Below are 26,981 nucleotides of genomic sequence, written 5' to 3'. Positions count from 1 at the left end.
ACCCGCTGAGCTTTTCCAGCAACTTTGTTTTTGTTCCTGATTTACAGCGTCCACAGTTCTTTCAGTTTTTATTGAGCGTTATCAAGGCTGGATATCAAAGAGGATGCAGGGACCCTCCCCATAATAACACAGTGAGGTTGATATTCTTTTCTGGAACTTAGAGATCGTCATTGAGGGTATCTCCAATGGCACCATGATCCAATCAGTGACAGAGGGCCTATTACTGCCATATCGATCCAGGGTTCATGTGCCTGTGTAAGACAATTAGTTTTGGAAAGAGTTTGGGTTTTTTATTGACACAATTTCTACCGAAAGGAAGTCAGCATTTCAAAGGTCTACCATCCAAGTGTGATCTGTTTGTTCCTTGTGTAAGTTCAGTAATGTAACACACCAATTACAAAGAAATTAACAGTCTGAGAAATGATAGAGTGAGACCTCACTCTGACACACCACCAGTTACGCACACTCTGACACACCACCCATTACACTCACTCTGACACATCAGCCGGGTATGCACACTTTGACACACCACCCGTTACACTCACTCTGATACACTGCCCGTTACGCTCACTCTGACACACCACCCGGATATGCACATTCTGACACACCACCCGATACACTCACTCTGGTATAGCACCTGGGTGTACACTCTCGTGGCACAGCCCTATGGAGCTGATGGTTGCCAATAGACTCTGTGTTCATGTGTCATGGCCCAGGAGGCAGTTTTCTTCGAAGTTGTGTTTAAATTTCCCAGTCCTTTCAGGTCAGGGGTAGTAAATAGAGAGGGAGGGTGGAGTTAAACTATCGGAGAATATGAACTGGCTGGTCAAATGGGCTGTTCAATGGAAATAAGTTGAATCCTGAGAAGTGAGTGGTGATGTACTTTGAGCAGAAGCACCACACAAGAGAGTAAGTGTTGAATGGTCTGACCCTAGGAAGTGCAGAGGAATAGAGGGAGTTTCGTGTTCATGTCCATTGATCATTGAAGGTAGCAGGACAGGTCAATAAGGTGCTTAAGAAGGGTTGTGGGATACTTGTCGAGACATTGACTGTAAGAGCAGGCAAGTTATCTTGGAGCTGTAAATAACGTTAGTTAGCCCACAGCTTGGATTACTGTGTGCAGTCCTGGTCGCTATACTGCAGGAAGGATGTGAGTGCACTGGAGTGGGTGCAGGGGAGGTCCATCAGATTCTTGTCTGGGATGGCAATTCAGCCATGAAGAGAGACTGGAGTTGCTGGCATAGTTCTACTCAGAGCAGAAAGCTGCTGAGGGGGTTGCCTGATTGAGGTGCACAAACTTCTGAGGGACATAGTGTAGATGTAAGAGAAACTTGTCCCCTCGGTAGAGATGTCAATAGCCAATGCACACAGTTTTAAGGTAAAGGGCAGGAGACTTAGAGAGGAATTAAAGAAAATCTTTTCACCCAGAGGGTGGTGGTGATCTGGAACTCACTGCTTGAAAGGGTGGTCAGGACAGGAACCCCCATAATACTCAAGAACTATTTAGATAAATGCTCGAAGCATCATTGCATGCAAGGCTGTGGGCCAAATGCTGGAAAATGGGATTAGAACAGGTAGATGTTTGAGGACAGCACAAACACGATGGGCTGAAGGGCCTGTATGATGTAACCACTCTGACTCAGTGTCAAAGAAAATTGTTTTACTTGCTGTTTTACTGAATAAATTAGATCTAAATTGACTCCCCAAAACCTGTCCTTACATCTGAAAGTCAGGAGCGTGATGGAATACTCCCTACTTGCCAAAGATGGGTGCAGCCCTAATGACACTCAAGAAGCTTGACACCATCCAGGACAAAAAAGCTGCTTGATTGGCACTACATCCACGAGCATCCACTCCCTCCACCATCGATGCTCAGTCGCAGCAGTGTGTACTGTCTACAAGATACGCTGCAGAAATTCACCACAGATCTTTAGGCAGCACCTTCCAAACCCACTATCACTATCATTGAGAGGGACAAAGAACAAAGAAAATTACAGCACAGGAACAGGGCCTTCGGCCCTCCAAGCCTGCGCCGATCCAGATCCTCTGTCTAAACCTGTTGCCTATTTTCCAAGAATCTGTATCCCTATGCTCCCTGCCCATTCATGTATCTGTCTAGATACATCTTAAATGACGCTGTCGTGCCCGCCTCTACCACCTCCGCTGGCAACGCGTTCCAGGCACCCACCACCCTCTGCGTAAAGAACTTTCCACACATATCTCTCTTAAACTTTTCCCCTCTCACCTTGAAATCGTGACCCCTAGTAATTGAGTCCCCCACTCTGGGGAAAAAGCTTCTTGCTATCCACCCTGTCTATACCTCTCATGATTTTGAAGACCTCAATCAGGTCCCCCTCAACATCCGTCTTTCTAATGTAAATAATCCTAATCTACTCAACCTCTCTTCATAGCTAGCGCCCTCCATACCAGGCAACATCCTGGTGAACCTCCTCTGCACCCTCTCCAAAGCATCCACATCCTTTTGTTAATGTGGTGACCAGAACTGTACGCAGTAGTCCAAATGTGGTCGAACCAAAGTCCTATACAACTGCAATATGACCTGCCAACTCTTGTACTCAATGCCCCGTCTGATGAATGAAAGCATGCCGTATGCCTTTTTGACCACTCTGTCGACCTGCGTGGCCACCTTCAGGGTACAATGGACCTGAACACCCAGATCTCTCTGTGCATCAATTTTCCCCAGAGCTTTTCCATTTACTGTATAGAAAGGGCAGCAGACATACAGGAACGTTGACACTAGCCAAGTGATTATATTGATATATCTGTGTGTGTGTGTGTCTGTGCGTGCATCTCTGTGTGTTTGTGTGTGCATGTGCATGTGCGTATGTGTGTGTGTGCGCGTTTCTTTCAGGAATCAATGAAGATTGCCATACAGCACCGGGATCGACCTCTGCAGGCCCTCTGTCTGCTGTGCTTTGCTGACATCCATCGACATCACGCTGACACTCTGGTAAGGCATAGGGAGAAGGGACGTTTACAGTAAGATCCCACCACAAACGCTGGTGGAATTGAAATGCAAGGTTAAATCTGGAATACAGGCAATCCCTGTGTTGCAAACAGGTTCCGTCCCTGAGTCCGTTTGCGAATCGATTTGTACACAAGTTGGAACACAATGCAGGACAATGTAAAGTAGCCACCTGTAAGTACAGGAGACGTTCATTTGTCAGATCTTTAAAATTTCACCCCTGCATGTGATCACGTTCAAAAGCACAAATGTTCATACGTTGGATATTGTGCCCCATATAATGTATGTCTGAGTAACATTGCCATGAACTCCTACTGATTGTTGTTAAAATGCATCTGATTCACTGTATGGGAAGGAAATCTGCTATCCTTACCTAGTCTGACCTATGTGTGGCTCCAGATTACCTGTCTTCTACCCTAGCAGATGGCCTAGAAAGTCACTGTTAAGGACAGGCAGCAAAGCGATCCCACAACCAACGGATCAGATCTAAGCTCTGCAGTCCTGCATTTCCAGTCATGAATGGTGGTGGACAATTAAACAACTCATTGGAGCAGGAAGCTTCACAAATATCCCCATCCTCAGTGATTGAAGCACATCACTGCAAAAGATAAGGCTGAAGCATTTGCAGCAATCTCCAGCCAGAGTGCTGAGTGGATAATCCATCTCGACCTGCTCCAATGGTCCCCAGCATTACAGATACCAGTTTCCAGCCAATTCATTTCACTCCACATGATATCAAAAAATGGCTGGAGACACTGGATACTACAAAGGTTATGAGCCCTGATAATATTCCGGCAATAGTATTGAAGATTTGTGCTCCAGAACTTGTTGCTTCTCTAGCCAAGTTACTCCTGTACAATATAACATTTGCCATCTATTCAACAATGTGAAAAATTGACGATGTACATCCTGCACACAAAGCAGGACAAATGCAACCTGGCCAATTATCAGTCTACGGGATCTAAAAGTGATGGAAGGGTTTCTGACTGTTTTTGTGAATCATCTTGAGCTTGTGGATTGGGGCTTCCCAAAGTGGAAGTTGTGACCCTATGTGGCCACACTCTGTAACTGCAGGTCCTGAGGTCTGCCATGTGGAGCTTGGAGTGGGTGTACCTTTTGTAGGAAACACTGTTAGCATCACCTACCCAATGACCTTTTCTATTCCACACATCCTTCAGTCACAGGTTTCTCCTTCCCCACCAACTCCTTACTGGTTGCCCTCAGCCTGCCCTCCTCCTGTAGGACATGCATCCTCCTTACTGCCACCTGCAGGTCCATTAGACCATTAGAAATAGGAACAGGAGTAGGCCATTCAGCCCCTCAAGCCTGCTGCACCATTCATGGATCATGGCTGATCCGACATTCCTCACATCCACTTTCCTGCCCTCTCCCCATAACCCTCAATTCCCTGACTGATCAAGAACCTATCTCAGCCTTAAATATCCATAAGGATTCTGTCCCCACAGCTGTCTGTGGTAAGATGTTCTAAAGACTCTCAACCCTCTGAGAAAAGAAATTCCTCCTCATCTCAGTCTGAAGTTGGTATTCCTTTCTTCTGAGACAATGCCCTTCTGGTACTAGACTCTCTGACGAGGAGAAACATCCTGTCAGCATTTATCCTGTCCAGCTCCTTAAGAATCCGAGATGTTTCAAGGAGATCACCTCTCATTTTCCTAAAGTCCAGGGAGCAGAGTCCCAATCATAAGACAATCTCTCCATACATCCCAATGTACCTTCTCTGAACTCCTTCAATTAAATAATGCATTTTCTTCAATAAGGGGATTAAAACTGCTCTCAATACTGTAGATGTGATCTCACCAGCATCTTGTACAGTTGCAGAAAGACTTCCCTACTTTCATATTCCAACCCCCTTGAAGGAAAGGCCAACATTCTATTAGCCTTCCTGATTATCTGCTACACCTATGTGCTAGCTTTGTGTTTTGTGCACAAGTACCTCCCAGTCCCTTTGTATCACAGCTTTCTGTAGTTTTCTCCCATTTAAGTAATACTGTGTTCTTTTGTTCTACCTTCCAAAATGAACAATTTCGCATTTCCCACATTATACTCCATTTGCCAATTTTTTGCGTGCTTACTTAACCTATCAATATCTCTTTGCAAACTGTATCGTCTTGCAACCTGCTTTTCCACCTATTTTTGTGACCCTTTCCCTCCTGCATGCCCCTATCCTCTCCTTCCCGCAATCCCCCTCATCCTCCTTCTACATGCTCCTCACCCTTCTGCCCTCCTCTGTGTGTCTCTGTATTTGTGGGGTGGCACGGTGGTTCAGTGGTTAGCAGTGCTGTCTCACAGCGCCAGGGACCCAGGTTTGATTCCAGCCTTGGGTGACTGTGTGGAGTTTGCACATTCTCCCTGCGTCTGTATGGGTTTCCTCCGGGTGCTCAGGTTAGGTGGATTGGCTGTGCTAAATTGCCCCATAATGTCCAGGGATGTGCAGGATAGCTGGATTAGCCATGGGGAATGCAAGATTACAGGAGTAGGGTACGGGGTTGGTCTGGGTGGGTCTTGGTGGGATGCTCTTCGGAGGATCGGTGTGGACTGAATGGGCCAAAGGCCTACTTCCACACTATAGGGATTGTATGATTGTGCGTGGGTATGTTAAACATTTTAAAAAGCATGCAAAATTTCTCAATTTATCTGATTGTCAAACCCAGGTTGACAGAAAGCATGGAGCACATTTCTGCACTGACCAAGAATATCTATTTTTTTACAAGTAATTAGACTTTAGCTACAGGTAAACAGTTGTATAACTCTACTAACTAAATTTCTCATATCCTGATAAACTCACCCTTAAGCAGACACTAACAGATAGAGACAGACAGAGAGAAAAACATGGGTGTTATGGACAGAGAGGGAGAGACTGGGAACGCAATTCAGTCGTTCCTATTTATGGAGTTGCTAAGATTCTTGTGCTGATCAGAACATTGCTAATCCATCTTCCTTCTCTGGGTGTATCTACTGGTTTCCAAGAGGCACAGGGTGGCTGGTTCACTTGTAAAAAGATCTCTGATTTATCAGTTAAAAGTCACAGCTTATTGTAAGCTGATCTAAAGATAAACTGGTTTATTTCAGGATTAGATTGGCTTTTATTGCAGAAGACAGAGAGAGCTCCTGATGGAGAGGTGATGGAGATCTGAAAGTTTCTCAGTTTCTTGTTCACAGCCCCAAGCTGTTCATTTACATGAGAATCAATCAGAAAGGTTTTAGCAGGTGGAAGGCCTATGTTATTGATAACTGGTCACTTGTCCATACAGTTTCTAGTTGCCATCTAAAGCCCCATTTGTACACAACCACTCAGCTCCAGCTTATCTGCAAACTGTACTTCAAGTTCCTGCTTGAACAGGCAGCTGTGTAAACAATGCTTACAATGAATGCCAGGCTACTTGCTTTCAAAACATGCAGCATTCGTCCAGTAATCCTTGGTTTTAAAAACTACTTTTCTCATTTCAGTCTCCAATCAAAATTTCAGAAATATTAAAAGGTACGGCCTTTAAACTTTGACACAAGAATTGTTAATTGACTTCTTATTGCTCAAGAAAGATAGTTCCTGACATTTTAATTTAGAGACGTTTACCCAGTTGCGATCAACTGCAAACATAGAACAGAGGGGAGCCAGTGCAGTCCTCTTCCTCTGCTGCTGCTAAGTGGAACTGTGAGCCCCAGTGTCAGCGTTGTCAGTGAAGGGTTGGCTCTGGTCAAAAGGGACAGCTGAGAGTACTGTCACTGTGCTGAAAGAACATTGTTACAGGTCCATTGAATTTTCACTGCCAGTGACACCTTCCTTGACACCTTCCTCCATCGCCAAAGAGCAAGTGTGCATCTAACATGACATCCTACACTCTTCTACGGCAGTGTGACCTATACCAAACAGGGAATGTTCACATGTCATTCAAGGGATGAAATATGCTTCAAGAAAAGTTGGTTACAGTCATCTGCTGCTGCTGAACAAAAACAACTCAGGGCAAGACTGTAACGGCAGTTCAGTAAAGGATACAGTCAACACAAAATGATATGTAGAATGTCCCTAAACTCTCATCCAATATAGCAAAGGGGGGCATGCAACTGCACCTTAACTTCCATTGAAACACTTCCTGCACCTTGCAGTCAGACATTAGACAAACCAAGGTGGTGAGTCTGGAACCAAGGTACAGTAACTGAAAGAATTGACAATGGTATTTAAGTTAAAGCAAGCCTTCTTCATTATGGGTGTAGCACATTGCAGTGAGGGCAAGGCAGATTTCCAGCAGATTTCCTGCCACATCCTGAGTAGGGAACAGTGATGGCTGCCATGTCTTCATCCTATTGCTTTGGGTTTCTCTGTGGCCTAGCTGTCTTGTGGTTAATCATCAGCGGCACCAACGTGACTGAGAACCCTGAAGGCCCATGTGGAGTAAGGACTACCCATCCCTTACAGTCAGGTCAGTCTGAGAGAGATTTGTTCATGTTCAGTAACTTAGTAGTAACTTTTTCAGCCAAGTGTTTAGCTCTGCGTTTCTTGTGCTGGAGACTGGGAGGCTTGTAGACATTGTCCTGCTGTCTGACTTCAGCAGCACAATTCACTGTCTGGCTGGTAGACTTCAGATGTTAACTTTACCCACAACATCCACTGAGCCACCATTGCTGGCCTTCCCTGCCCACTTGGTGAGGACCTGCACTGGCCATCTAATCCCTTTACCATCTGAAAATCCCATCTACCCCTTTCTCTACCTGAAACTCCTACATACCAAGTTTATCACCTGAGTCATAGAGTCATACAGCGTCCCACCAGTCAATGTCAACCATGTTCCCAACTAAACTAGTTCCACCTGCCTGTGCTTGGCACACATCCCTCCAAACTTTCCTAATCATAAACTTATTCAAATGTCTTTTAAATGTTGTAACTGTACCTGCATCCACCACTTCTCTGGATGTTCATTCCACACATGAACGACTCTCTGTATAAAAAGTTGCCCTCAGGTGTACAAAAATGATCAGACGTATAAATAGAGTGGACAGCCAGAGACTTTTTCCTAGGGTGGAGGTAGCTATTACGAGGGGGCATAGTTTTAAAGTGAGTGGAGGTAGATATAGGGGAGACATCAGAGGTAGGTTCTTTACTCAGAGCGTGGAATGCATTGCTGGAGAAGGTAGTGGAGTTGGCCTCATTAGGGACATTTAAGCGGCTATTAGATAGGCATATGGATGATAGTATAAGGTAGCGGTGGAGATTAGATAGACCTTAGATTTAAGGTAAAAGTTTGGCACAACATCGTGGGCCGAAGGGCCTGTATTGTGCTGTACTGTTCTATGTTCTATCTATGTTCTATGTCTTTTTTAAAAATCTTTCTCCTCTCACCTTAAAAATGACCCTAGTTTTGAACTCCCTCTCCCTAGAATTAGAACAGAATATTGTCACGTGTACTCAAATACAGGAGTACACTGAAAAGTTTATAATGTCGCCTCTCATGGCACCATCTTAGGTACAAATCTTAGATATAAAAAGAGAAAAAGAAAGAAAATTAGATTCATTACCTTATAGTGATTCACAGTATAAGTTAAAAATAAGACATAGTTAAAAAGATGAACTTTGCAGTCAGATAAACAAATCACAGATAAATAGATAAATAATTGCAGTAGTTCACCTGAGGGAAAAGACCCTTGTCATTCACCTTATCTATGCCCCTCATGATTTTATAAACCTTAATAAGGTCACCCCTCAACCTTTTACACTGCAGTGGGAAAAGCTCCCAGATTTTCCAATCTATTTTTATATCTCAAACACTCTATTCCCAGCAACATCCTGGTAAATCTTTTCTGAACTCTTTCCAATTTAATAATATTCTTCATTTAACAGAACTGCACACTGTACTCCAAAAGAGGCCTCACCAACATCCTGTGCAACCTGAACATGACGCCCAACTCCTATTCTCAAAGGTGTGAGCCATGAAGGCAAGCGTGCTAAATGCCTTCTCAACTAGCCTGCCTGCCTGTGACGCAAATTTCATTGCATTGTGTACCTGAACCCCTAGGTCTCTCTGTTCTACAACACTACCCAGGGCCCTACCATTGACGTATAAGTCCTGTGCACTTGTTTGTTTAGCCAAAGTGCAATGCCTCACATTTATCCAAATTAAACTCCATCTGCCACTCCTCAGCTCATTGACTCAATTGATCAAGATCTCTTTGTAATCTTAGATAAACTTGTTCATTGTCCACTATACCACCAATTTTGGTGTAATCCACAAACTCACTAACCGTACCTCCCATTTTCTCATCCAAATCATTTATGTAAATGACAAACAAAAGAGGACCCAGCACTGATCCCTGTGGAACATTGCTGGTCACAAGCCTCCAGTCTGAAAAGCAACCCTCTACCATGATTCTCTGTCTCCTGCCATTAAGTCAATTTTGTATCCAATTGACAAGCTCACCCTGAGTCCCACGTGATCTCATTTTATTAATTAGTCTACCATGTGGAGCCTTGTCACAGGATTTACTAAAGTCCGAGTAAACAATGTCTACTGCTCTGCCCATATCAATCTTTTTGGTTATATCATTAAAAAACTCAGTCAGGTTTGTGAGACATGATTCTCCTTGCAAAAAAAAACCATGCTGTGACCCCACCCCCGACCACCAAACCATCACCTCCAAAACCATCCACAACCTCATCACCTCAGGTGACCTCCCACCCACAGCCTCCAACCTCATCGTTCCCCAACCCCGCACCACCCGCTTCTATCTCCTTCCCAAAATCCACAAACCTGACTGCCCTGGTCGACCCATTGTCTCCGCCTGCTCCTGCCCCGCCGAACTTATCTCCACCTATCTTGACTCCATTTTCTCCCCCTTGGTCCAGGAACTCCCTACCTACGTCCATGACACCACACACGCCCTCCACCTCCTCCAGAACTTCCAATTCCCTGGTCCCCAACACTTCATCTTTACCATGGACATCAGTCCCTATACACCTGCATTCCCCATACAGATGGCCTAAAGGCCCTCCACTTCTTCCTGTCCCGCAGGCCCGACCAGTCCCCCTCCACTGACACCCTCATCCGATTAGCCGAACTCATCCTCACCCTCAACAACTTCTCTTTCAATTCCTCCCACTTCCTACAGACAAAGGGGTGGCCATGGGTACCCGCATGGGCCCAAGCTATGCCTGCCTCTTTGTAGGTTATGTGGAACAATCCCTCTTCCGTAGCTACACTGGTCTTAAACCCCACCTTTTCCTCCGTTACATTGATGACTGTATCGGCGCCTACAAGGAGCTCGAACAGTTCATCCACTTCACCAACGCCTTCCACCCCAACCTTATGTTCACCTGGACCATCTCTAATACCTCTCTCTCCTTCCTGGACCTCTCTGTCTCCATCTGTGGCAACCACCTAGAAACCGATATCCATTTCAAGCCCACCGACTCCCACAGCTACCGAGAATACACCTCCTCCCACCCACCTTCCTGCAAAAATGCCGTCCCCTATTCCCAATTCCTTCGACTCCGCCGCATCTGCTCCCAGGATGAGGCATTCCACTCCCGTACATCTCAGATGTCCTCATTTTTCAAGGACCGCAACTTCCCCCCGTCAGTGGTCGAGAACGCCCTCGACCGTGTCTCCCGCATTTCCTGCAACTCATCCCTCACCCCCCCCTCCCCGCAATAACAACCAAAACAGAATCCCCCTCGATCTCACGTACCACCCCACCAACCTCCGGATCCGACGCATCATTCTCCGACACTTCCGCCATCTGCAATCCGACCCCATCACCAAAGACATTTTTCCCTCCCCACCCTTATCTGCTTTCCGGAGGGACCACTCTCTCCGGGACTCCCTTGTCCACTCCATACTCCCCTCCAGCCCCATCACACCCGGCACTTTTCCCTGCAACCGCAGGAAGTGCTACACCTGCCCCTACACCTTCCCCCTCACCCCTATCCCAGGCCCCAAGAAGACTTTCCACATCAAGCACATGTTCACCTGCACATCTGCTAATGTGGTATACTGTATCCGCTGTTCGCGTTGTGGCCTCCTCTACATCGGGGAAACCAAGCGGAGGCTTGGGGACCGCTTTGCAGAACACCTACGCTCGGTTCGCACTAAACAACTGCACCTCCCAGTCGCAAACCATTTCAACTCCCCCTCCCATTCCTCAGACGACATGTCCATCCTGGGCCTCCTGCAGTGCCACAACGATACCACCCAAAGGTTGCAGGAACAGCAACTCGTATTCCACTTGGGAACCCTGCAGCCCAATGGTATCAATGTGGACTTCACAAGCTTCAAAATCTCCCCTCCCACTACCACATCCCAAAACCAGCCCAGCTTGTCCCCACCTCCCTAACCAGTCCTTCCTCCCACCTATCCCCTCCTCCCACCTCAAGCCCCACCCCCATCTGCTACCTACTAACCTCATCCCACCCCCTTGACCTGTCCGTCCTCCCTGGACTGACCTATCTCCTCCCTAACTCCCCACCTACACTCACCTTTACTGGCTCCATCCCCACCTCTTTGACCGGTCTGTCTCCTCTCCACCTATCTTCTCCTCTATCCATTTTCTATCCGCCTCCCCCTCTCTCCCTATTTATTTCAGAACCTCCTTCCCCTCCCCCATTTCTGAAGAAGGGTCTAGGCCCGAAACGTCAGCCTTCCTGCTCCTCTGATGCTGCTTGACCTGCTGTGTTCATCTAGCTCTACACCTTGTTATCTCAGATTCTCCAGCATCTGCAGTTCCTACTATCTCTGACTATCCTAAATCAATGGTTGCCTCTCCAAATGCATATAAATCCTATCTGATAGAATCACCTCCAACAACTTACCCACCATCGTTGTCAGACTCGCCGGTCTACAATTTCCAGGCTTTTCCTTACAGTTTTCTTAAACAATGGCACAACATTAGCCACCCTTCCAGTACTTCATCCATGTTTGTAGATAATATAAATATTTGTGCTAGGGGCCCCACAATTTCCTCCCTAACTTCCCACAACATCATGGGATATACTTGATCAGGTCCTGTGGGTTTATATACCTTTATATTTTCTAAGACCTCCAGCACTTGCTCTTCTGTAATGTGAACTGTTTTCAAAACATCAATATTTATTTCCCTGAGTTCTCTAGCCCTCCATTTCTTTCTCATCAGTAAAACTGATGCAAAATATTCATGTGTTATCCCATCTCCTGAGGTTTAACGCAAAGACGACCTCGTTGATCTTTAAGGGGCCCAACATAAGGATTGAGGCTTTGCAGAGTGAATATAAGAGGTTAAGTAGGTTAAAAAACAGAATATCAAAAGTAGTAATTTCTGGTTAACTTCTGGTGCCAAGTTCTAATCAGGGAGGGAATAAAAGGATAAGGGAGATAAATCAATGGCCGAAGAGATGGTGCAGCACACAGGGATTCAGTTTCCTAGATCATTGAGATCTCTTCTGGGATAGAAAAGACCTGTTCAAAAAGGATGGGTTTCAACTGAACTGGAAAGGGACCAATATACTGGCGGGGAGATTTGCTAGTTCTGTTTTGGGAGCCTGTAAAGATTTGTCGGGGGCTTCCTAAGTGATTGTGAAAATAGAAAGAAAGATGAGGATAGTTCTGAATCAGGAAAGAGTGAGTTAATTACAAAAGACAGACAAGCAAATCAAAGAACAAAGTAACTCTGAAGAATTAAACTGCATTTATTTCAAGAGGTCTTACAGATAAGGCTGATGAACTTGTGTTGTGTATGGGAATGTGGGACTGAGAGGTAGTAACTATTATAGAAACTTGGCTGAGGGAAAGACAGGACTGGCAGCTCAATGTTCTGGGATTCAGATGTTGCAGGAAGGATAGAAAGAGAGGCAAGAGAGGAGGGGGAGCCCTTTTTTAATTAAGGAAAACATCAGTACCGTAATTAGAGAAGATGTTTCTGAGGGATCATTTAATGAAAATATATTGGTTAAAATTAGAAATAAGAAAGGTGATGGGATTGTACTATAGGCCCCTCAGTAATCAGAGGGAAATTGAAAAACGAATATGTAGAGAGATCTTAAATAAATGTAAGAATAATAAGATTGTAAAAGGAGGGGATTTTAATTTTTCAAACACTGACTGGGACCACCGTAGTGTTAAATGTTTAGATTGTGAAGAATTTGTTAAATGTGTTCAAGAAAACTTTCTTTATCAATATGTAAATGTCCCTACTAGAGAAGGAGCAAAACTTGACCTTCTCTTGGGTAATAAGGCAGGGCAAGTGACTGAAGTGTCAGTGGGGAACACTTTGGACATGTGTTCATAGTAGTATTAGTGTTAAAATAGTTATAGAAAAGGATAAGTCTTCCATTAAAGTAATATTTTTAATTGGGGTAAGGCAAATTTTAAGGGTATGAAACAAGAACTTTCAAAAGTTGATTGGAATAGACTGTTCACAGGTAAAAAGACAAATGGCAAGTGAAAGGCCTTCAAAGATAACGAGAGCTCAGAGGCATTATGTTCCTGTTAGAGTGAAAGGCAGGGCTGGTAAGATTGGGGACCAATGGATAAATAAAGATGTTGAGGTTCTAATCAAGAATAAAAAAGAATCATATATTAGGTATAGACAACTGGGATCAACTGAATCTCTTGAAGAGTAAAAAGAGTGTCGGGGCATTCTTAATAAGGAAATCAGGAAGGCAAAGAGGGGATATGAGATAGCCTTGGCAGTTAAGGTTAAAGATAATCCAGCAAGATGCTACAAGTACATTAAGAGCAAGAGAGCAACTAGAGAGAGAGTCTCACCTACCCCCTTTAACACCTGAAACTCCCACCTACCCCCTTCACCACTGGAAACTTCCATCTACACCCATTACCACCTGAAATTCCAATTTACCACCTTTACCATCTTTATCTCTCTCATGCACCTTCATACCTGTACCTCATTCATGGAACATGGGCATCACTGGCTAGGCTAGCATTTATTGGCCATCCCTAGCTTCCCTTGAGAAAGTAGTGATGAGCTGCCTTCTTGAACCGTTGCCATCCATGTGCTGTATGTTGACCCACAATGCTGTTAGGGAGGGAATTCCAATATTTTGACCCATTGACATTGAAGAGACTGTAATATATTTCCAAGTCAGGATAGTGAGTGGCTTGGAGAGGGACTTGAATTTGGGTGGTGTTCCATGTATGCTACCCTTGTCCTTTTAGGTGGAAGTGGTCATGGGTTTGGAAGGTGCTGTCTAAGGATATTTGGTGAATTTCTGCTGCGCATCTTGTAGATCGTATACACTGCTGCTACTGAGCATCAGTGGTAAGGAAGTGGATACTTGTGCATGTGGTGCCAATCAAGTGGGCTGCTTTGTCCTGCATGGTGTCAAGGTTCTTGAGAGTTTTTGGAGCTGTGGGGAGTATTCCATCACACTCCTGACTTGTGTCATATAGATGGTGGATGGGCTGTGGAGAATCAGGAGGCGAGTTACTCACCACAGTATTCCTAGCCTCTGACCTGCTCTTGTAGCCACTGTGTTTATGTGGTGAGTCCAGTTGAGTTTCTAGTCAATGTTAACCTCCAGAAAGTTAATCGTGGGCGATTCAGCAATGGTAATACCATTGAATGAAAAGAGGGCGGTGGCTAGATTGTCTGTTATTAGACATGGTCATTGCCTGGCATTTCGGCCCAAACCTGGTTATTGTCCTGATCTTGTTGTACTTGAACATGGACTGCTTCCGTATTTGAGGAATTGTAAATGGTACTGAACATTGTGCAATCATCAGTGAACATCCCACACTTTATGATGGAGGGAAGGTCATTGATGAAGCAGCTGAAGATGGTTGGGCTTAGGACAGTACCCTGAGGAACTCCTGCAGAGAAGTCCTGGAGCTGTGATGACTGATCTCCAACAACCACTACCGTCTTCCTATACACCAGGTAAAACTCCAAACAGTGGAGCGATTTCCCCCAATGCCTAATGACTCCATTTTTGCTAGGGCTGCTTGATGACACACTTAATCAACTGCGATCTTGATGTCAAGAATTGTCACTCTCACCTCACCTCTGAAATTCAGCTCTTTTGTCCATGTTTGACCAAGGCTGTAATGAGGTCAAGAGCTGAGTGGGCCTGGCGGAACCCAAATTGGGCGTCACTGAGCAGGTGCTGCTTGATAGCACTGTTGATGACAACTTCCATCATTTTACTGATGATCAAGAGTAATTTGGTAGGGTAATAATTGACTGGATTGTATTTGTCCTACTTCTTATATCAAGAACATACCTGGGCAATTTTCCACACCGTTCTGTAGATACCAGTGTTGTAACTGTACTGGAAGAGCTTGGCTAGGGAAATGGCAAGTTCTGGAGCACAAGTCTTCAGTAATGTTGCTGGAAAGCTTTCATGGCCCACAGCCTTTGCAGCGTCCAGTGTCTCTAGTCGCTTTGATATCATGTGGAGTGAAATGAGTTGCGTGAAGACTTTTATCTATGACACTTGGTACCACTGGAGGAGGCCAAGATGGATCATCCACTTGGCACTTCTGGCTGAAGATAGTTCTAAATTCTTCAGCCTCATCTTTTGCACTGATGTGTTGGCTTTCCATCATTGAGGAGGAAGATATTTGTGTAGCCTCCTCCTCCAGTGAGTTATTTAATTGTCCACCACCATTCATGACTGGATGTGGTAGGGCTGCAGAGCTTAGATCTGATCCGTTGGCAGTGGGATCGCTTAGCTCTGTCTATCACTTGCTGCTTATGCAGTTTTGGTGTGCAAGTAGTCCTGTTTGGTAGCTTCGCCAGACTGACACTTCATTTTTAGGTATGCCTCTGGGGCTGCTCCCACTCACCCTCCTGCACTCTCCATTGAACCAGGGTTGGTCCCCTGGCTTGATGGTAATGGTTGAGTGGGGAAATAAGCCAGACCATGAGGTTACAGATTGTGCTGGAGTACAATTCTGCTGCTGTTCATGGCCCACAGCGCCTCATGGGTGCCCAGTCTTGAGTCGCTAGATCTGTGCGAAGTCTGTCCCATTTAGCACAGTGATAGTGCCACACAACACGAAGGAGGTTATTCTCAATGTGAAGGTGGGAGTTTGTCACCACAAGAACTGTGTGGTGGTCACTGTTACTGATACTGTCATGGACAGATGCATTTGCCGCGAGCAAATTGGTGAGGATGAGGTCAAATATGTTTTTCCCTCTGGATTTCCTCCCCACCTGCCGCAGACCCAGTCTAGCAGCTACGTTCTTCAGGACTTGAACCAGCTCAATCACTGTAGTACTGCTGTTGAACCATTCTGGGTGATGGGACATTAAGGGCAGCACGGTTGCTCAGTGGTTAGCACTGCTGCTTCACAGCGCCAAGGACCCGGGTTCAATTCCAGCCTCGGGCGACTGTCTGTGTGGAGTTTGCACATTCTCCCCGTGTCTGCGTGGGTTTCCTCCGGGTGCTCTGGTTTCCTCCCACAGTCCAAAGATGTGCAGGATGGGTGGATTGGCCGTGCCAAATTGCCCGTAGTGTTCAGGGATGGATCTGGGTGGGATGCTCTCACGGTCGGTGTGGACTTGTTGGGCTGAAAGACCTGTTTCCACACTGAAGGGGTTCTATGATCCTATGATTGTCTGTAAGGTATGATTCCATGAGACTGATTATGTCAGTCTTTGCTTGAGTAGAAACGGTTCTCCCAATTTTAACACTAGCACCTGGATGTTAGTAAGGAGTATTGTGCAGTGTTAGCAGGGCTGTTTCTGCCATTGTTGCTTATGATGTCTAGGTCAATGCCAGGTAATCTGCCCAATTTCATTTCTGTGTTGAGACTTCGTAGCAATTGGTACAACTGAGTGGCTTGCTTGGCTATTTCAGAGGGTGGTTGAGAGTTAACTACATTACTGAGAGTCTGGAGTCACATGTAGGCCAGACCAGGTGAGGGTGGCAGATTTCCTTCCCCGAAGGACATCTGGTGAGCCAGATGAGTCCTGCCTCTTTGCCACCTATAATTCTTACCAACCCCCTTTACCATCTGAAATTCTCATCTACTGCTTTTACACCTGTATCTCTTTCCTATCTCTTTTCTACCTAATAACGCACATGGGAGGTGCTAAATTCCTTGTTTTAATGCAAGGAGCCTAATGTGAGTAGTTGTGGTCCCAACATGGATCCCTGCGGAACTCCAATATCTAATCTCTGCCTTTTGCCAGTCAGCCAGTCCTCTATCCATGCCAGTACCTTACACCTAACACCATGAGATCTTGTCTTGTTTAACAGCTTCCTGTGCGGCACCTTGTCAAAGGCCTTCTAAAATCCAAATTGGTCACACCCACTGTCTCTTCTTTGTCTAACTTGCTCATTAGCTTCTCAAAAAATTCTAACAGATTTGGCACGGTGGCTCAGTGGTTAGCACTGCTGCCTCACGGTGCCAGGGATCCGGGTTCAATTTCACCCTTGGGCGACTGTCTGTGTGGAGTTTGCACATTCTCCCTGTGTCTGCATGGGTTTCCTCCGGGTGCTCCGGTTTCCTCCCACAGTCCAAAGATGTGCAGGCTAGGGGGATTGGCCATGCTAAATTGCCCGTAGTATTCAGGGATGTGTAGATTGGGTTATAGGGGGATGGGTCTGGGTGGGATGCTCTGAGGGTTGGTGTGGACTTGTTGGGCTGAAGGGCCTGTTACCACACTGTAGGGATTCTATGAAGACCATATTGATTCAGCCCTATATTTTACCATGCACTTCCAAGTACTCCATAATTTTATCCTCCCTCCTTGAACAAGAGTGTTACATTAACCATTTTCCATTCCTCTGGAACTTTCCCTGACTCCCGTGATTCCTGACAGATCACCACCAGTGCCTCCAAAATCTCCTCAGCTATCTCCTTCAGCACTCTGGGGTGTATTCCACTTGGTCTGGGTGTTAATCCACCTTCTGACCTTGCAGCTTCCCCATAGTGACTTCCACTGCAGTACCCTCCACCCCCAACTCTCTTGAAGTTCTTGTATGCTGCTGGTGTCTTCAACTATGAAAACTGATTCAAAGTACATTTCAATTCCTCTGCTATTTCCTCAATTCTGCATTACTGCATTTCTTGTTCTTTTTCCAATGGTCCAATGTCCAATCTTGCCTCTCTCTTACATTTTTAGAAACTCTTTCAATCTTATGGAGCCATGGAGTCCGGGTTATACAGCACAGAATCAGACCCTTCGGTCCAACTCATCTGTGCCAACCAGATATCCTAAAAGTCTTCTTTTACAAAAGTAGTTAGTTTTCTCTCATATTTCATCTTCTCCCCCTTGATTAATTTTTTTTTTTAGTTGTCATTTGCCGATTTCTAAAGACTTCCCACTAATCTTCACCACATTATACACTTTTTCCTTTTGCCTTTATGCTGTCCCTGAATTCCCTTGTCAACAATGGTTGCCTCACCCTCTCCTCAGTGTGCTTCTTTCTTGGGATAAATTTCTGCTGTGCTTCCTGAAACACCTTCAGAAACTCCTGCCATTGTTATTCCACTGATTTCTCTGCTAGACTCCCCTTCCAATCAACCCTGACCAGCTCCTCCCCCATGTCTTTGTAGTTAACTTCCCTCAATTGTAAAATTGTCACATCTGATTCCAGCTTTTCTCTCTCAAGCTGCAAGGTGAGCACTGTCACATTATGATCACTGCTCCCCTAGGGGTTCCTTCACTTTAGCCTTGCCTCAAGTCAAATCCAGTCCACCAAATACAGAATTGCCTGTTCCCTAGTGGACTGCTCCAAAAAAATTCTCGTGGACATTCCACAAATTCCTTTTCTTGAGATCGGCTACCAATCTGATTTTCCCAATCCACGTGAAGTCACACAGGACTATTGTAATAGTGCCTTTCTTACCTGCCTTTTCTGTCTCTTGATTTATTTTCTTCCCCACATCCTGACTACTGCTAGGAGGCCTGTACTTAACTCCCATCAGGCTTTTTTTTCTTTTGCAGTTCCTCAACTCTCACAAATTCTACACCTCTGACTCTATATCACTTCTTGTTATCAATAAACTTTCATTTCTGACTAACAAGGCAACTCATACCACTTTTGCCCATCTGCCTGTCCTTGTGATAGGACGCATGTCTTTGGATATTTAGTTCCTAGCCCTGATCCCTTTACAGCCTGTGATACCGAAAACATCATGCCTGCTAATTTAAGTCTGTGCTACAAGCTCATTTATCTTGTTTCGTATACTGCTTGCATTTAACTACAGCACCTTCAGTCCTGTGTTAACCATCCCCCTTCTTATAGTTGTCCCCTTATCTGCTGTGCCTGAAGTTAGACTCCTGATCCTTCCCATACTCTCTGTCCTATTACTTGTTCTGGAAACTTCAATGACTTTTGTTGAGCCCTGCCCCACTTTAACTTATTCCATAATTTTTCAACCAACCGTACCACCCCGAACCCTCAACTATTGAAAGCCCTGTTCACAGCCCTCGTTATGCGATTCGCCGGGACTTTGGTCACAGCATGATTCAGGTGGAGCATGTCCCGTCGGAACAACTCCCTCCTTCCACAGTCCAGGTACCAATGTGCCATGAATTTGAGCCTGTTTCTCCCACACCTCTTTGAGCCATGCGTTTACTTCTTTCATCTTGTTGACCGTGTGCCAATTTGTTCATGGCTCAGGTAGTAATCGAGAGATTATTACCTTTTCATTCTGCTTAATTTCTGCTCGTATGCCCTCAGCAGAATTTCTTCCCTCTTTCTACGTACATCATTGGTACCTACACGGACCATGACAACTGCATCTTTCCCCTCCCATTTCAAGTTCCTCTGCAGCCCAGAAGAGATATTCTGAACCCAGTAGGTATCAGGCAGGCAAAACAGCCTTCGGGACTCCCAATCCTGGTCGCAGAGAACAGTGTCTACTCCCTGATTACAACATCATTTCTCTTTTTGCAGCATCTTGAATGGTTCCCTACACAGCACCCCTCCCATGGTGGTGTCCCTCGGGTTGTGACCTTGGGGATGATGTGTCTGGGTACGGCATTTCTGGGGCTGTTTTCCTGGGAGTTTTGACTCTGGGAGTGGTGCCAGACCAACCCCACACTCTCTCAGTGGGGAAGGGGTAGGGGGCTAGCTGGAGGAGGGTGAGGGCTTGGTAGTGGGTAGTGGATGAGATGGAGTCAGTCTCCAGTGAGGTTAATGATTCCCTAGTGTCCTTCACTGAGGTCCCCCTTACCCCTGTCCCCAATCCCCTGACCTTGAGGAATTCTGGAAGTTTCTGCAGCACAATCTCAATTGTGGAGGCAGAGTCCAGCTCGCTGTGAACTGCTGGAGCAATTTTGAACCAGTCTTCTGGTCTGCCCAGGCAGCTTGGAGCACCCCCCTCCCTCCCCGCACCCCCTCCCAGAAATGCCCATAATAACTGGCAGTGATTTAGAACGTGCCTCAGATCTCTCCTAAGGGAGTAGAGGACCCCAGGTGCCGTTCCTTCCTCTGTACGTTGAACGGGATGGTGACAGTCGCACAGTGCTGCTGCCATGAAGACTACTGTAAAGCCTCAACAGCAGCAGGAAGCCACAATCCAGAACGTCTCAGTCCTCCTGGACAGAACCTATGCGAGAAATCCAAACCACCCTGCGAGACGTGGCGCCTGGAGTGGCAGGGAGTCACCTCACCTCTAACTCTGACCGTGTGGCTGTCTTGTTGGCCCCATGTTTTCAGCCAGTGATCTTTGGGGTCAAGGAGCTAGTACCAGGCATTTTGCTTCAATTAACAGTGCGGCTAGGTGGTGTGGTACTTCACTTTGGGAACATGTACGCTCCTCTGGTTGACTGAGGCAAATGCGCTTCCTTAAAGAAGTGTTTGCTGACCTCGCCTCCATTGACGAAGGCCAGTGTGTTATCCTTGGGGTTGGGGATTTCGGCTCTGAGGATCACTCTCCTGTACATTTCATGGGGTGTCTCCTGCCTTCTGGTAGCCACCATGCGACAGGTGCTGGTCTCTGATCTCTGGTTCCGTTCTGTGCCGGAACGAGGTCAGTCTGCTGGGCCTTTAACAACCTGCTGCTTGACAACTGAGTGGTTCTGGGACTCGTTCTGTTGCTTCTGGGCCGGTTGGAAGAGGAAGCAGGGAGTCTTCCCTTCCTTGAGGCTATGGTGAGATGTGGGCCAGACTCACATCTGTGTCTTCTGTCAGCAACACGCGTAGGGGTCAAAGAGCCAGAAACCCAGGATCAAGGAGTTGAAAAAGGAGGTGCTCGACCTGGAGTCATGTTCTGGTCAACCCAGTGTGGACCAGGCCCTACGGGAGATGACAAAGAGAAGAAGGATGTGCACTGAGACCTCCATGTCGTCGGGTCCCGGGGAGCATATATGATACCACGGATCTGGTTCCTCTGGGATCTGGACCACAATTCCGACTTCTTCCGCTTGCTGGAAAACAGGCGTGGGAACCGCCTTCGACTCCTTGTGCTGCCCGCCAATGAGGATTCCCTCATGTCGGATTCGGAGGGCCTCAGCGCCCACATAAGGGACCTCTATTCAACTCTTTTCCGTCCAGATCTATCCAGCGAGGAAGCTCGCAAAGTGCTGCGGGAGAAGCTATTGCAGGCCTGCCACATGGGTGCCAAGAGGCTCGATGCCCCTCTGAGCCTGGAGGGGCTGACTGACACCCTCGACTGCTGACAATGTGCTCCTCACGTTCCCCGATCCCACTGACCATGGTAGTGTACTCAGCCACATCTTCCATAAGGATGAGCTGGACCAAATGTTCTGGACTCCTGGTCAGTCTCTGGTGGGTACATTCTTTACCGAGCAAATTATGGGGGGTAGGGGGTCAGCTGGGGGCATCAGCTGGGGTGGTGCCCATCTCTTCTATCTGGGGGTATAACTCAGCCTGGCTGAATAATCCCAACCAGTGAACTGACAGGAGCTGGAGATCACAGTCTCAGCTCACCTTGGCCGTTGAATAGGACTGCACCAAATGCTATCACACAGGAGCTGACTGCTGATCATAAACCAAATGGTGGCCTCCATGCTGTGGTACTGACTGGTCCCTTTGACCCCTCCTCCTGGTATTGTCACAAAAATCCAGAGGATGTTGGCTCATTTCTTCCAGGTCAAGCAGATGTGCTGGGTTGTGGCAGAGGTTTGGGGTCTTCCCCCGTTGAGGAGGGCAGGCAGTTCCTGGTGTGCTTCCTCACCCAGGTGGCAACTTTCTGTCTTTGGACCTTCATGTCAAGCACTCCTCCCAGATCGTGCCTTCTGGTGCTGTATTTCTCCCTCAGCGATGGCATGTAACTCCTGTTCATGGACCGTGAGGGTCTTCCATCCGGATGCCAGGACTCCGATCAGCATTTGGAAAATGGTCGACTCACGGTGGGTCTTCCTACCGTCAGGAGTAGTGGCTATTATCAGAAAGCCGTTGCTCAGGAATCCGCACCTACACCATTGCAGTTTCGAGTGGCTGGTGGAGGGGTGGGCTGTAGCTGCAGGGGTGATCAGTGTCGGGGATGTGCCAGGCGCTGGGTTTGCGGAGGCCTGGGGTGGGTTTTACTGCAGGATTTGATAGACAGCAGAAGTCCAGCTCATGGCTAATGCCATGGCGGTGCTGAGATCCAATGTCATTCACCAGTCGGAGGATGCTGGAGTGTACAGTGGATCCTGTCAGTGGGTACTCCTGCTTCAGTGGAGTTTCACATTGGCCTCAGGTTCCTGAACCTCCCACAGGGAGCCCAGATTCCACGCTCTGAGCCACCTCATGGCAATGCCCTCCGCGTCCTTCCACCTCGCAGAAAAAGCAGTTTTTGTACAGCATGCTACTGCACACCGTCCACCTTGTCTCCTTCATTTGCTGCCCAGACCTGCCTTGTGGTGTGTTAATTTGCCACCAGGCAGCTGGGATGACCACTGTAGGGCTCTCTACGCAGGAGCTTTCCCGTTTGTAATTGTGGTCCTGGGGTGAGAGGGTGGGGTGTTGCATACAGCAGTGATAGTACTTCCGGATATAAAACAAAAAATAAAGCCAACTTAGGGATGGCTGTACAGAATTGTCTGCCCTAGCCTGGGACTAGTCTGTGTACGCCACTATTAGTGGCTCTATTTTGGTGCTCAATGGTGGGTGGCGTTCCTTCTTAAGTAATTGGGCTAAATAAGCATGTCCCTGATCCACAGTCACCCAAAACTCCCCAGTGTGCAACGCTGGGCCTGGACTCCAGTATCTCGTAGTGACAGCACTGGAAAGAGCTAGCCAGAAAATCCAGTAAAATACCATGAGTTCACAGGTGGGAAAAGGGAAGGCGTAAAAGGGGCAGGAGAGAGTGATGGGTGCTAAAGCAGGTGGTAAAAGGGTAGGAGAGCATTACATGTGTAAAAGGGCAGGAGGGAGTTGAAGGTGGTAAAGGGGGCAGGAGAGAGTGACACGTGGTGAAAGGACAGGAGGCAAAGGGACAGGGGAGGGATACATGTACATAGAAACTGGAAATAGTTACAGAAAGAAAAGGGACAAGAGAGAGTGACAAGTGGTAAACATGATGTGGAGGTGCCGGTGTTGGACTAGGGTGGACAAGGTCAGAAATCACATGACACCGGGTTATAATTCAGCAGGTTTATTTGAAAACAAGCTTTTGGAGCCTCTCTCCTCCTTTAGGTGTTAGTGAGAGAGGTTGTATTGAACACAGGATTTATAAGTAAAAGATCAAAGGGTCATGCCACTGATCAGGATGTATTAAACAAACCTGAGATGCTGTTAAATCTTTAATCAGTTAGAAGGTTTTAATTGATTAATATATATAGGTGATTCCCTGAATTCCTTTCAAGTCGCTGCCCTGAGAGAACTAAAGGTTTTATCAGCGTAAAAAGGGAGGTGACATTTTAGGCCAGACAATGAATGTTAGGTGTGAGGCTTTGTTTAGAATCTGTTTTGGTTTGGAGTCAGACCGGTTTTATTTCTAAAGTAGGAATTTATAAAACATCACATTGACTGACCGTCTATAAATTGTGTGCTTTTTGAACAAAATAGAATGTATCTGCACATACAAATTCACCCGATAGATTCACGTGTGTGTATTGGTTGGGGGAACGACACTATACAACCCTGCCATGGCAACCTCTGCAAGACATGTCAGATCTTCAATGTGGATACTACCATCATACATGGGAACGCCACCCATCACGTGCATGGCAGATACTCATGTGACTTGGCCAACATTGTCTATCTCATACGCTGCAGGCAAGGATGCCCATGGTGTATTGGCAAAACCATGCAGATGCTATGACAATGGATCAATGGACACTGCGCAACAATTGCCTGATAGGGATGTTCCCTCCCAGTGGGGGAACACTCAGTGGTCAAGGACATTCGGCCTCGGATCTTCAGGTAAACAACAACGCAGAGGCTGATAGCAAAGATCGATACCCATTAGGACGGCCTCAACTGGGATCTTGGATTCATGGTGGCCTACAGGTGCCCCCACCACAATATACACTCACACACACACAGACACAGACACACACATACACACACGCATTCTCACACACCCTGACACACAGATCTCTTTCATCCACACACTGTTTCTCAAGCACGCACACGCACACACACACGCAGAGTCTCTCTCTTGTTCCTCACACACACACTGTGTCTCTCCCCTACACACACACACACTCTTGCTCCCACACGTGCACACACACACTCTCTCTCTCCCACACATGCATTCTTTCTCTCTCTCCCTCCCCTCCCCCAACACACACACACTCACTCTATCTCTTTCTCTCACAAACACACACACACACACGCACACGCATACGTGAATCTATGAGGTGAATTTGTATTTGCAGATACATTCTATTCTGTTCAAAAAGCACACAATTTATAGATAGTCAATCAATTTGGCATTTTATACATTCCTACTTTAGAAATAAAACTGGCCTGACTCCAAACCAAAACACAAACGGATTCTAAACAAGGCCTCATACCTAACATGCATTTTGTTTGATCTAATATGTCACCTCTTCTTTACACTGATAAAACCTTTGATTCTGTCAGGACAGTGACTTGAAAGGAATTCAGGGATTTAATATACATATTAATCAGTTAAAACTTTCTAACTGATTAAAGATTTAACAGCATCTCAGGTTCACCATAGAATCCCTACAGTATGGAAACAGGCCATTTGGCCCAACAAGCCCACACTGCCCCTCCGAAAAGCATCCCACCCAGACTCATTCCCCTACCCCTGCATTTACCTCATGTCTAACCCACCTAACTTAAACATCCATGGACACTACGGGCAATTTAGCTTAGCCAGTCCACCTACCCTGCACATCTTTGGACTGTGGGAGGAAACTGGAGCATCGAACCAAGGCTGACATGAGGCAGACAGCTAGCACTGGTAGTATTGTGCTACAGTTAGAAATGACCATTTGGGTGAGGATGAGGAACAGCAGAGGAAAAAAAGTCACTAGTGGGAGAGATCTACAGACACCTGAATAGTAACTAAGATGTAAGAAATATACAAAAAGTTGGTAAAAACCGAAAGAACTGTAAATCAGGAACAAAAACAGAAGATGCTGGAAAAGCTCAGCAGGTCTGGCAGCATCTGTGAAGGAAATATCAGAGTTAACATTTCGGGTCCGGTGACCCTTCGTCAGAACTGCTGGTGACTGGGAAAATGTCAGTTTATATGCAGAGAGGTTCAAGAACCATGAAGTTATGCTCCAGCTATACAAAAGCCTGGTTCGGCCACATCTGGAATATTGTGTCCAGTTCTAGTCGCCTCATTACAGGAAAGATGTGGAAGCATTGGAAAAGGTGCAGAGGAGATTTACCAGGATGTTGCCTGGAATGGAGGGAAGGTCTTACGAGGAATGGTTGATACAGCTAGGGCTTTTCTCTTTAGAATGACGAAGAATGAGAGGTGACTTGATAGAGGTGTACAAAATGATCAGAGGTATGGATAGAGTGGACAGCCAGAGACTTTTTCCTAGGGTGGAGGTAGCTATTACGAGTGGGCATAGTTTTAAAGTGAGTGGAGGTAGATATAGGGGAGACGTCAGAGGTAGGTTCTTTACTCAGACTGGTCAGGGCGTGGAATGCATTGCCAGAGAAGGTAGTGGAGTCGGCCTCATTAGGGGCATTTAAGCGGCTATTAGATAAACATATGGATGTTAGTATAAGGTAGAGGTGGAGGTTAGATAGACCTTAGGTTTAGGGTAAAAGTTCGGCACAACATCGTGGGCCGAAGGTCCTGTACTGTGCTGTACTGTTCTATGTTTTATGTTCTAAAATAGGGAGGGGGGTGGGGTAGGGAGTAAATGTTAGGATAGAGCCTAAAGAAAGAGAAGAACAGTTTGTCAGACAAAGGAGTTGATAACGATCCACTCCCTCACGTTGGGCGGCACGGTGGTTCAGTGGTTAGCAGTGCTGCCTCACAGCGCCAGGAAATGGCGTTCAATTCCACCCTCGGGCAACTGTCTGTGTGGAGTTTGTACATTCTCCCCGTGTCTGCATGGGTTTCCTCCGGTAAGACTCCAAATGCTTGTGTTGTCAAATAAACCTCTTGGACTCTAACCTGATGTCGTGTGATTTCTGGCAATTGGTAAAGGTACAGAGGAGAGTTATGTGTGATAAAGGGACGGCATTTCTCAGATTGGAGATGAGTTGTAAGTGGAGTTCCCCAGGGTTCGGTGTTGGGACCCATGCCTACTCCTGATTTATGTAATTGATTTGGAGATGGGTGTTGAGGGCAAAATCTCTAAATTTGCAGATGATACTATACTGGGCAGATTATTAAACTGTGTGGGTGATGCTGAGTAACTTCAGAAGGACATTAACAAGTTGGACAACTGGGCAGACACCTGGCAGATAAAATTCAACACAGAGAAATGTGAGGTAATGCATTTTGGTAGAAGAGACATGGAGAGACAATACAGGCTTAATAGTAAAACTTTGAGAGAGTACAGGAGCAGAGGGACCCTGGAGTTCACGTACTTGATTTTCTGAAGGTGGCCAGGCGAGCTGAAACAGTTGTTAACGTTTAGAGGATCCTTGGGTTTATAAATAGATGCATTGAGGATAAAAGCAAGGAAGTGATACTACACCTCTATA

General features: G+C 46.3%; 1 protein-coding gene across 2 annotated transcripts in view; it reads left to right on the top strand.

Annotated features, from left to right (window-relative positions):
* The window catches only part of rapsn (receptor-associated protein of the synapse, 43kD), a 45,421-nt gene that overhangs the window by 1,227 nt on the left and 17,213 nt on the right, over positions 1-26,981 (top strand). For both annotated transcript variants that reach the window (XM_048607222.1, XM_048607221.1), the window contains exon 2: positions 2,873-2,971. In XM_048607222.1, coding sequence (XP_048463179.1) covers positions 2,873-2,971 — 99 coding nt within the window. The remainder of the gene's footprint in view (positions 1-2,872; positions 2,972-26,981) is intronic.

Source organism: Rhincodon typus, chromosome 17 (genome assembly GCF_021869965.1).
Source record: "Rhincodon typus isolate 14 chromosome 17, sRhiTyp1.1, whole genome shotgun sequence".
Lineage (NCBI taxonomy): Eukaryota > Metazoa > Chordata > Chondrichthyes > Orectolobiformes > Rhincodontidae > Rhincodon > Rhincodon typus.
The sequence above is the reverse complement of the archived record's forward strand: the minus strand, read 5'-3'. Positions and strand labels throughout refer to the sequence as shown.